The sequence below is a fragment of the Podarcis gaigeae genome, assembly GCF_964106915.1.
Source record: "Podarcis gaigeae genome assembly, chromosome: 6".
Taxonomy (NCBI): domain Eukaryota; kingdom Metazoa; phylum Chordata; class Lepidosauria; order Squamata; family Lacertidae; genus Podarcis; species Podarcis gaigeae.
Window position 1 is genome coordinate 89,448,222 of NC_139682.1, and position 12,203 is coordinate 89,460,424.

General features: G+C 43.4%; 1 protein-coding gene across 7 annotated transcripts in view; it reads left to right on the forward strand.

Moving 5' to 3' along the window:
• SWT1 (SWT1 RNA endoribonuclease homolog) overlaps window positions 1–9,604 on the forward strand; it is a 29,542-nt gene extending 19,938 nt beyond the window's left edge. For all 7 annotated transcript variants that reach the window (XR_014565539.1, XM_083743830.1, XM_083743829.1 and 4 more), the window contains exons 17-19: window positions 3,992–4,058; window positions 6,481–6,545; window positions 7,980–9,604. Coding sequence is in view for 6 of the 7 variants with exons in the window: in XM_083743830.1 (XP_083599956.1) it covers window positions 3,992–4,058; window positions 6,481–6,545; window positions 7,980–8,085 (238 nt within the window). In the remaining variant the exon portion in view is untranslated. The remainder of the gene's footprint in view (window positions 1–3,991; window positions 4,059–6,480; window positions 6,546–7,979) is intronic.
• Window positions 9,605–12,203: the final 2,599 nt, after the last annotated feature.

Here is a 12,203-nt window from a genome sequence, read left to right on the forward strand (position 1 = left end):
TTAAGAGCGGTGGACTCGTAATCTGGTGAACCGGGTTCGCTTCCCCGCTCCTCCACATGCAGCTGCTGGGTAACCTTGGGCCAGTCACACTTCTCTGAAGTCTCTCAGCCCCACTCACCTCACAGAGTGTTTGTTGTGGGGGAGGAAGGAAATGGAGAAGGTTAGCTGCTTTGAGACTCCTTCGGGTAGTGATAAAGCGGGATATCAAATCCAAACTCTTCTTCTTCATAGTTGCCTGTTAGCAACTACCTGTTAGCTAGTTCCAAAAACTGAACCGCCACTTTCATGTATTGGTAATAGTATTTCACAAGGCAAGGTGCCTATATTTCAAATGTTTTATCATGCTCATGGTTTTTATGATTTTAGTGATGTGAAGTTTATTTTATTAGAACTATTTTGTTATGTCTTGTGGCTTTTATGATTTTTAAAAGCCACATTGAGTTTTGTCAGGGAACTGCCATCGGAGAGTCAGGTGGTGGAAGGGCTCAAGGAGGCTAGGAGAGCCTCGGATGCGGAGGAAGGAACCAGTAGGGGGAGAGGGAGAGTTCCTGCAGAAACTCAATCGGAGGAAGGGCTCCAAGATGTTTCCAGTGAGAATAGCGGGGAGGGCTCAGGGCCTCCACTGGGGACGCCCACTCCGCGGAGGAAACTGTCACGCAGAGAATCCAGAAGAAGAGTTTCTGTCAAGGAACTCTTATGTTGGAGTAAATTCCGGAAATGCCCACTGACGGATTCTGCCAGCGATTGAGGTAGCCACGCACCCATGGCTCCTCGGACTGGGAAAGTTTAGGAACTGATGGTAAAGCTTGGAGGCTTTAAACGCTTACGCACGAGCAGCCCCCTTTTCCCATTACAAGTTTGTTTTATAAAGCAGTGTTTTTCAACCTTTTTTGGGCAAAGGCACACTTGTTTCATGAAAAAAATCACGAGGCACACCACCATTAGAAAATATTAAGAAATTTAACTCTGTGCCTATATTGACTATATATAAAGTAATTCTCTTGAATAGGAATCAAATAAACACAAAGAAAGTATTTTATAATTACTTTATTATGAAATAGTAAGTAAACAGAAATATGAAAAATTATAAAATACTTTATTTTTAAATCTTTCGAATTTTTCAATTTTTCCCACGGCACACCAGGCAACATCTCACGGCACACTAGTGTGCCACGGAACAGTGGTTGAAAAACACTGTTATAAAGGAAAGCCAGGTACAGTGATACCTTGCGTTACATACGCTTCAGGCTACATACACCAGGTTACAGACTCCACTAACCCAGAAATATTACCTTGGGTTAAGAACTTTGCTTCAGGATGAGAACAGAAATCGTGCTCTGGAGGCGCGGTGGCAGCAGGAGACCCCATTAGCTAAAGTGGTGCTTCAGGTTAAGAACAGTTTCAGGTTAAGAATGGACCTCTGGAACAAATTAAGTACTTAACCCGAGGTACCAGTGTATAAAGAAGTTATAAAGTTAGCTTTATTTTTTATGCCAAATTACAGTAGCATTTTGTTTTGCGACCAGGAGCCCTGGTCGCTGGCTGAAAAGGACGCTGGACAAAGCGCTGCGTCTGCGCATGCACGCAGAGTGGTTTGCGCTTCTGTGCATGTGCGAGCGGCGAACCCGGAAGTAACCCATTCTGGTACTTCCGGGTTTGCCACAGACGTTCGACGGAACAGGCGCTCAAAGAGGCGGACGCTAGACAAGGTACCACTGTAATCCACACACATACAAGATTTTAGCAGGTGACCTGCTAAGAGGTAGGACCAACCAAGGATGGTACGGAAGCACTTCTATTAAAAAAAAACTTTATTTTTTTATTGCATACAAATAGATATAGGATCTCAGTCCTTCTCATTAACTGCTTTGGAAGGATGTCAATCTAATGCCAATCTTCTTTGGTGTGTGATTTTTTTTTCAACTTTTTATAAAAAATAAACACTAGAAAACTTGGGTCTGCTGCTGCGAATTTGTGGACATGTATATTTAGGTGCCACAAAACATTCCTCCTCAAAAATGCTGCCGTTAGCCAACTGGCAGTCACATACATGAAATTCAGTAAATAAGTAAAAACTTTGGTAAACAAATCATTATGCATAATATGTTGTTCTTGAGTCAGTACTTGCCACCGCGGTCAGTCGTCTGCTGTGTGGGCCTACTTTCTGCTTCCACAGGGCTTGATGCCATGTATTCCAGTCGGTACTAGGGCTGTGCATTGGTTCTGTGCGCGGTTTGAATTACAAATTGAATATGGGTAATCTGAAGGAGGCTTTCACATTCTGGAGTCAGATTGCACCATTGACAAGGGATTTTTAATAGCTAAAGTCCTGAATCACACACATACATTTTGCAATATAGTGCAGGCGTTCTCAAACATCTCTGCTCTCAGAGCCCACTTGAGATGGCTGAAAATTACTGATGCCAATCACCTACCAAAAAAGGTGATGTAGGAGCAGAATCACAAAATGTTGTCAAATACGGAATTGGGCATAAAGTAAGGATGGATGAGACCACAGGGCCCACCTGAAAGTAGCCTGAGGGTCGAACTGAGAAACACTGCTCTAGATTAATGGTGTGCAAATGTCTGCTGCCATCTAAAGGCTATTTAGGAGACAGCAGAAGATATATGAAGAGATTTGGCTGTAGATGAAAATAATCATTATACTCTGGGTTAAGCAGAGAGAGCCTTGAGTAGTCTATAGAACAAAGTGTGCAGCAAGAACTGGATCTTTTGAGTTCCTTTGCAGAGCACACAAAAAAGTAAATGCGTCCTACAAAAGAGACATAAAACTTTGATTCCTGAGTATGCTAAAGCTGTTCAATATTAGAAGCGCTGGGGGAGGTAGCAATATGTATTTTTTTAATCACAGGTTTTATAGGCATTTCCTTTGTGCTAATGAACTGTGAAAATTGCTTTAAATTAAAATCATACTGCAGTGTGAACCAGGGTCATTTGGAAGATTTCTACAAGGTGTTAGGAAGAAAAATATAGGCAGGATTGAAAGCCACAAGAAAAGGACAAGGAGCCCTCTGTGGCTTAGAAGGTCAATGCTGAATGCTTAGGAGGAGAGGCATTCATACATGTCAGACGTCGCTTGTTACATACTGTAACCCATGAATCATGCACTGGTTAGGCCTGCACATAGGAGTTAAAATCTCTAAGCAAAGTTTTCTGCAAAAAAGAAGCAGAAAAGTAGGGAGGAGGTAGAGAGTGAACTTGGGATTTCCGGCCCCTTCAATATGATGAAGAGTAATATTTTGGACAGGATAAGTTATGTTGCGAAGTGTATACACACAGATCCTTAATGGTCATGAGGCTGTGGCATTGGACTTGAAATACAACAGAGGTTTCCTGTTGATCCTCATACCCTGTTTGTAATACATCGGGTTGGCCACTGTGAGAACAAGATGCTAGGATAGATAAACCTTTGGCCTAACTGGCAGGGGTCTTCTTATGTCTTCAGTAGTGTTTCTCCTGAGAGTTCACATGACTGGGCAGGAATGTGCAAAGTAAGGTGTCCTGGTCCCAAGTTATTCAGGGCTTTCTATGCCAAAGGCAAGCCCTTAAACGTGACCCAGTAGCACGTGCGATGTGCTGTCAATAGGGCTCCCCCTTCAATAGCTTTGCTGCAGCATTCTGCACTAGTTGCAATTTTTGGACCAATATTAAGGGAAGCCCCAAACAGAGCACATTTCAGTAATTGAATCCCCTACTGCCCGAATTTACAAATTAAGAACACGTGTTTTAAGATGATTTTATATAGCTGTAATTCTATCGGTGTTTAATTGTATTTTAATGATCAGTTTTCTATGTTCTTAGCAGTTCTTGTTTTTATCTGTAAGTTGCTTTTCTGAGCCCTGTCAGGGGGGAAAAGGCAACAAATAAATAACTAATTAAGAACCTCATTCATGCGGTATAAGCAGTGATGTGAACTTCATGTTTAAAATCCTTGAATGAGTTTTCCACTGTTTGTTCTTATCTTTTTCAGGGTTTTAGTGCCAAACAGTAGCTTTCAAGATGTCTGGGCTCTCTATAGCTTTTTAACTAATAATAAGGTAGGTTTGATTTCCCCTTTAAAGTATTTTGTAGGTGTTACGAGTACTTTATGTTGACCCAAAACCCTGAAATTTTGTGTGCAGACAGTCCAGGGCAAACTGATTAGCAGGCTAGTCTAATAATTTCTTCCTTGAAATGGGAAACATGAAGTGTCCCCCAAATGCTTAAGTAATAGTCACACAATTTGGTAAGCAAAATCTTTGTAAGTTTACTTTGTGACCGTAGCTCACATCACATCAACCTGTAGAGCTGTCTAAATCAAGTCAGCTCCTATGGGGATGGCGGATTAAACTGGCAGCCGAGAAAAATATCCCTCCACATTCTTCAGACAACTTTCACGTCATCTGACAAAGGACTGTTGCCTCTCCAAAGAGGTCAGTTGAGCCTGCTGCTGCTTCATGTACATTGTTCAGCCGGCCTGGAAACAGGGTAGATTTGCTCCCTGCAAGTCTAGAAACATGTTTCTGGCTGCCTCTGCATTTACACATTCTAGTATATATTGTTAGTCCGTAATATCCGTAAGTCAAGCAACTCATTCTTATTTCTGGATACTCGCAGAGCTTTCTAAAACCAATAATAAACCCGAGAGTTGTTGCTAACCAGGAATGAGAGTGCTGCACTGTGGCTCTTTTCTTTGCCACTCTGTAATGTTGGAAGACCAAGGTCACATGGGACTACTTCAAACCTCAGACACCCAGTGTTTACTGAGCAGCATAGGAAGAAACCACCATAGGATCATTGGGCCAGCTCACACAGCCCACAGTGGCCCAGCACATTCCCAGAAACCATCACTTGGAGCTGCTGGCTGTTTGAACCAGCCTCCTATTTTAGCAGCCAACAAACCTGAGATGGAATATCCTTGGCAGAAGACTTCCAAGTTCAGATTAAGAGCAAAGTGCTCTGTTAGTAGAACTTAATGCCACCTGGATACTATGGCAGCCAGTGAGCTGGTTTGCTAAGGGGAACCAGACAGTGCCATGGGGACGTGACGAAGGGGAAGGGGCACCCCTTCCCACCTCTTACCTTTTGCTGTGTGAAGGTGGAGGTGGCCGCAATCGGCATCATGCGCAGTTGCTGAGTGTGGACGATTGTCCTGGCAAAGGTATTGGCTGCTGATGTTGTCGTGGGTGACCCTTCACTCAGCATCTGGGCTTTTGCTTGGCACCCCATGCTATGCTACCCCCTTTTTATGGTAAGGAGAAATAAAAATGGAAAGGTTCCTCCATGGCCACTCATGGTTTTGCTTAGCAGACTCTCACTGGCTTGAACACCCAACGCAATAGGATGCATTTATGTTGCCCATAATTTAGCTTTGTATTAGAAGTTGTTTCCTTTTAGAGGTCTAGTGTAGTTCCATGATTTCAGTGATTCAGTTCACCAAGATAGAAGCACATTTTCATTTGAGTCAAGCAAGGGAGACTTCCATTTCCAAGGTGGTTGATATTTCACTGCCTGATTCATCATTGCATGCTGTTCCCCAGAGATTGAACCAGAACTGTAACCATAGAAAAGTGGCTTAGAGCCTCTTAGGAATATGTGACAACACCACTTCTTTCCTCTTGGCTGGGTTTTCTCTAAACTTCTTTACAGCTTCGTTCTAGAGTGAATTTGACATCACCACATTACTGAATACGCAGCTCCATTTACTGTCTGAGTCCACAATTATTAAGCCACAGGAAAACACCATATATTTTCTTTCTTGTTTCATATTGATTGATTGGTTAGAGCTAGGATAAAGAGATATAATTCAAGGCAGCTTCTTATGAGTAAGGTGACCAAAACATTTGCAGGAGAAAACAAATGCAGACTGCCAAGTTATTAGTCAGCCACCAAATTTCAGCTTTGTGGTATTGAATGCAGATAACACAATTGGGCAAAGAACCTCACCAACAGACTTTGCTAGCCTTTAAATTATGGGAATATAGACTCTACATAGACCAATAGAAGTTTGCTTTGGAAGAGATGCCTTGTGTGTATTGAACTAATGGCTGTCTGCTGTGCTGGTCTGCATCAATACGTATATCTTTCAGCTGCCATTTCTTTCACCCATGAGCTTGTTTCCCTTTCTCTAGTCAATCTTAAATGGCATTGATTGGTACCATACTGCTCAATAAGTGCTCTGGAGTGATGGGTCAGCATCTCATACCCTGTAAAGTAGACTGCCAGCAAATTATTTTGCCAAAGATGCCACTTTTTTCACACTTGTTTTGCACACCAGACTGGCAAAGTGCAGGGACTGTGGCTTGACTTGGCAAAGGGGCTGAGTGACAACTCGTGTTTTAAGGACTTCAATAAAAAGATAATCTGAAGCAGCCTTTAGTTCTTTTACAGCGATGAATAATTTCCAACAGCTAATATCCACATTTCATGGCTGGCGAGTCTTCCTAGACATATCAGTGTGGTTTTTCCCCTCCTTCATAGGTGCACAATAATACGAAATTTACTGCTGAGGAACTTTATGACTGCATTTCCCAAGAGGTGTACAGGTAAGCTACTTTTTATACATCTGTAATTACTGGCCACAATCCTTTTTTACTTGTTTTTTCATTATGTTGAAAACATATTCTATGTGGCAGCATCCCCTCTTCCTTTCAGAACAGAGTAATTTTAGTTTGCAAAATAGTGATATTGGGATTTCTTGACAGCGACAGTCTGAATCTTATCTTCAGTATTCCTGTGTACTTAATAGAGTAAATGTACAAAACATCATCTGAAACAGATGTATTATTTTAAGATCTTTCAGTGAAACGTACCTTGTGTTGAACCTTGCTTTTTATCCTGTAATCAAGCAGTGTTCGGATATTTGAAAGAGGGCATAATTAAGGCATTAATGTTCATGCCCTTATATGCTGCCTTTATGTTCCCTGTGGTTTTTCAAAGAGACAGTCTTGTTAAGTTGTGTTATCAAACAGTCTTGATTGCTTTCCAAGATCATAATTTGAATTAGCATCAAACAAAAAGCAGGTTTTTTTTCTTTTCAGCACAGCTGCTGTGGAGCAGAATGTTTGGATGCTAATAAATGCAAAACTGGGGAAAACAATAAAATTGTAACCTGAGCAAAACATAGACATTAGGGAGAATGCTTATGCAAACCAAAGCCTTTATGCTTCTGTGTGTCTCCAATTAAATTATTGTATAGAAATAAAATTATGCAGCTTATTAACATGGCCTTGATTGGCAGAACTGTCCTGTTTCATCTAATTCAGGACAATAAAATGTCATGTGTTATTAGTTGCCAGTACTTTATACGCTACAATTAAAAGAAAACAAAACCCAAGGGATAAAGAGTAGGAACTGAAGTGTAATAAACTGAGTTGCACATTGAAAAGAGAGCACCAAGGCTTGATTAAAATAAAGCCAATAAGTAAAAGTATCTCCCTTAGTAAGGAATTCCAGAGTCTGGGTGTAGCCACCAAAAAGACACTCTCCTTCCTCCTCACCAGCTGTACTGCAGAAATTGAAAATGCAGGGTAGAGACTGTCCTGATTTCAATATATGGGACAGACTTGGGTAGGAGAAGACAGCCTTTCAAGTAGTCTGGTCTTCAGCAGTTTTGGGTTTTCAAAGCCATAACCAGCACTCTTATGAATTGGACCCAGAAATGAGCTGGAAGCCAATACAGTGGACGCTCGTGTTGCGAACATGATCCATGCAGGATGCACGTTGCGATTTGGCGCTTCTGCGTATGCGCGACCACAGAAACCCGAAAGTAACCTGTTCCAGTACTTCCGGGTTTCGGCGGGTCCGTAACCCAAAAAACACAATCTGAAGCATCTGTAACCCGAGGCATGACTGTACTGCCATTGTAACAAAGCAGTTGAAAAGTTGTTAAAAGGTCATAAGTGATCGCATTGGGAAAGGTTTTAGTAGTTAAATCTATGTGTTTTCTTCTCATCCCCCATCCCCCCTCCCTCCTCCAGGGACCGTTTATCGGTTGGATGCGGCCAACTAGCTCAACTGGACAACAATATTAAACAGTGCTATGAATCTATCTGTCTGGAGATAAAGAACAGGGGTTGGCTCTAATTGTGCAATCAGCTGCAGCTTTTGAATTGTAGAGTTGGAAGGGACCCTGCGGGTCATCTAGCCCAACACCCTGCAGTGAAGGAACACGTCAGTTGGATGGCCCAGCCAAAGATGGACCTTGGAGCAGTGTTACTAAATGGCATTATTTGTGCTCTCTGCAGCTATGCTTAAGGTCCCAAACTATACATTACATTAATTGCGTAGTTTGGTGCTGTTCTTCCCCACCCACCCCCTATCTATATAGTAGCTGCTGAGGGGAGGGGGGTGAGGGTTAGGATTGGGACCCACAGCGGGGGTGTGGGGGTGTGTGTTAAAATCTCCCCAAAGCTCATATTTGTATTGGGTATGTGTTGCCATTGGTGCCATCAGAGTGAGGGAGGCAGTTGTAGTCAGGATAACTCAGCACGAGACTTTTAAACTCAGGACTGTAGTGTGGTGGTAAAGAGCAAACCCCCTTTTCCCCCAATCCTGATTTTTCAGTACATTAAAAAAAAAAAAAAATTGCAAGGCCCAAACGGTTGTTAAGATAATGCGCAATTTATCTAAAGAAATAGCAGCAGGAAAAAAAGTCCACATCGCAGTGATGGTAGCTTACCTCAGCAGAGATCCTGCTAACACAGTGGTCTCCTATCAGTCACAACCTCTCTTACAACGAGGCCCCCACATCACTTAGGTACGTAAGGCACCAACCAGCAACTGTGGAAATCACTGAAAACCCCTCTGAGCTCCCTCTCAAACACACAAAGCATAGCCCCACCCCACGAACCACTTTTGACAGATGAGTGGGATCACTTGCCTGTGAATCACCTGATTGGTGCTCACAGCAAGCCCCGCTTTCTGCATGGCTCGACTGTGTCAGCGAGGCTCACTTGTAAGCCCCGATCAGCTGCTGGGTGCCGACAAGCCTTGCTTACCAAGGAGCAATTAGGAGCACACACTAAGGCTCCCAGTTGTTCCTTTGCAACCATGAAATTCCTCCCCCCCCCCATGCAGCATCTGACATCAGTTGAAGGGTAGGGGGATGTGGTTTGGGGAAAGCAGACCGATGGGTCAGAGGTGGGTCAGAGGTCCTAACCACAGTAGGTGGTTAGGCCAGACGCTGGCTAGGCCTGCAGGCAGGATTTCAAATCCTCTGGCATCCTGAGCAAGGGCAATAGCAATAGCACTACAGCATTTTTGCTAGTGCAAAAGCAAAGGTAACTCATCAGTGGAGTGGCAGAGGCAGGATCAGGCCCTGGTTACAGACTCCTAGGAGAGAAGGCTTGGAAACCCCGAAGAACCCATTCTCAGTCCAATGGGAGGGATACAACCAGAGAGGGTTTGTCTCCAGCTACTCTCTAGAACAGGGACCTGTGATCAACTTTGGAAAATTTGGCTGGGGCTGATTGGCACTGTAGTCCAAAACATCTAGTGGGCACCAGTTTGGTGAAGAATGTTCTATATCTTCATCCCATTATTGAATTTCTGGCATTTTACCCTTTCTAGCCCCTCTTAATTAAAACAGTATTTTTTCACTTTATTATATTCTTCCCTATTGTTTACTTCTTGTCCTCTTCACTCTCTTCTCCCTACCCTCTTTCCTGCTCGGCCATGGGTCATGGCAGGAGACGCCATTACGTGGGAGACAGAATAGTAGCAAGGCTAAAATCTCACTGTCTTGTGTGAGGTGTGTATCAGTGCCTTGAGCACAGCTGCCGTACCTTGATGACTACAGTGGGTCCGAAAGGAAGCTTTCCCCAGAAGTACTACGCAATGAAATTTGGAGATCCAGTCACCCGTCCCTGCCCCCACCCCTCGGAGTGGATGCTCCTAGAGGCAATTGGTGAAGAGAAATGTAGCTTGGGATTTGCTCACGTAGTATGACTGGCAAACGTATTGCCAAGGTGGAAGGGGCTTATCGGGGCAGGGACCAGTTTGAACTGGTTTGATGACCGCTTGCCACTGGACGGTGCTCCACACCTCTGCCTTGCACTTTTGAAGCAAAATTGAACATTATTATTTATTTGTTTATTGTATTTGTATTACCGCCCCCATACTTTAGGCCATAGCTTACTCCTGCCCCCTCCAGCCCTTAGTAGATTCTGCCTTTGGAAGCATTCGCCCCACTGTTATGCCAAAGTAGCTAGAAACAAGGGCAAAAAAATGGCTAGTCATTCTAAAACCATTGAGCAAGCTTGTGAAAGCAATGTGGACCTCCCAGCCCTCTCCTGAAACAGGCACCTTTGACACACGGCGTGCTTCTAATTCCTCTGAAGAATATGATGGGGACTCCCCATCCCCCAGGACATTGCTACAGACAAAAGTTCCAAATAGGATGTCTTTCCTTCTCTCAAAGAAAGAAGATGAGAAGTGGAGAGACGCCATTTGCAGTAAGTAATGAATGTTCCAATTTTTTCTGCTTTATGCTGGCCTAGTCATAGCAACACAGGACTTGTGAACTGTTAAAGTGTATTGCGAGTTCCCTATGCTGGCACAATATGGAACTACCTTGGCAAACTTGACTTTCACCCAGTCAATTTAACCCAAGGCTACGATTGCAATCCTATGCATATTTGTTTGGGAGTAACTAAGTAAATGGATGGGACGCAGGTGGCGCTGTGGGTAAAAGCCTCAGCGCCTAGGGCTTGCCGATCGAAAGGTCGGCGGTTCGAATCGCTGCGGCGGGGTGCGCTCCCGTCGTTCGGTCCCAGTGCCTGCCAACCTAGCAGTTCGAAAGCACCCCCGTGTGCAAGTAGATAAATAGGGACCGCTTACCAGCGGGAAGGTAAACGGCGTTTCCGTGTGCGGCTCTGGCTCTGGCCAGAGCAGCGATGTCACGCTGGCCACGTGACCCGGAAGTGTCTCCGGACAGCGCTGGCCCCCGGCCTCTTGAGTGAGATGGGCGCACCAACCCCAGAGTCTGGCAAGACTGGCCCGTACGGGCAGGAGTACCTTTACCTTTAAGTAAATGGATGATTTACTTTTGAGTGAAGGAACCTAGGATTGCATTACACAGCTTCATTTTTTGTTTAGGATACTACACAAGCATTTTTGCGCCGCTGTTTTGGAAGGCTTTCCTTGAAGAATTTGCTCAAATAATTTCTGCAAGCGGCTGTTTTGATAAACAGAAGGTGGCACAAGATGTGTTCAGTCTTTCTCCATACTGGCACATGCAGGAGGGAGCAATACCACAACCCCCAACATGCTTGTGCAAATGCGACGTTGTCAGTGCAGCGATGGGCAAAAGATTCCTGCATTGCAGGGGGTTGGACTATTTGACCCTCGTGGGCCCTTCCATCTCTACAAGTCAATTATGGCTAGATGCAAACAGTAAAAGCCTAATTTTAGGGCTGATATCTGTGACTTTGAGGGGCCAGGAGCAGCAGACCATAGACCTAGAGAAGTCTCACTAAACTGAAAGGGATTTCACTAATTAAATAAAGATACTGACTGTGGCTATGCACATTTTGGGGTTCAGACGAATATAGTGCTATATTCAATGACACATGGAACCACTGCTTTTGTTTTGTTTCTAATTGATTGTGGATAAGCAATGTCTTAGCTGCAGTCAGTGTGTACAAGCTACTGCAGAGGAGAGGGTTTTTTTTAATTTATTGTCAATAAATACTGTATTTTGTCTTATCTACCTGTGCTGGTCACATGGTTAGAGTTTCTGCTGAATGTTGGCAAATGGAAGAGGGGCTTTGGGAAAAAAGTGGAATAGGTCCTGAAGTGAGAGCCAAAATTAGTTGTTTTATATTGTTATGTCCAAACTCATATAAATTGGCAATACTCTCACATACCTAAAGCTTATTTTTTCAGCCCATTTATAGCTGTTACCTAAACAGCAGCCAACTTTTCATTGTATTAACATGTACTGAAATAAAATTTGATATTATTTTTATTCTGATATTCTTTTTAAAAATTGTTAAGATCTTAATAATTTGAGCTGTTCTTTTATTAAATGGCAGTTCTCTGCTGAATTGTCTTCTCTTTGTTACCTGTACATTTGTCGGTCAACTAAACCGGGAGTTGCAAAGCTTTTTGAACAGTTTGAATTTTGAGGGAGTACTGGGGACACTGGTCACTAAGGCTGCCATAGGACATGGCATAATTCAGAATTAGAGAAAGTGCAATCA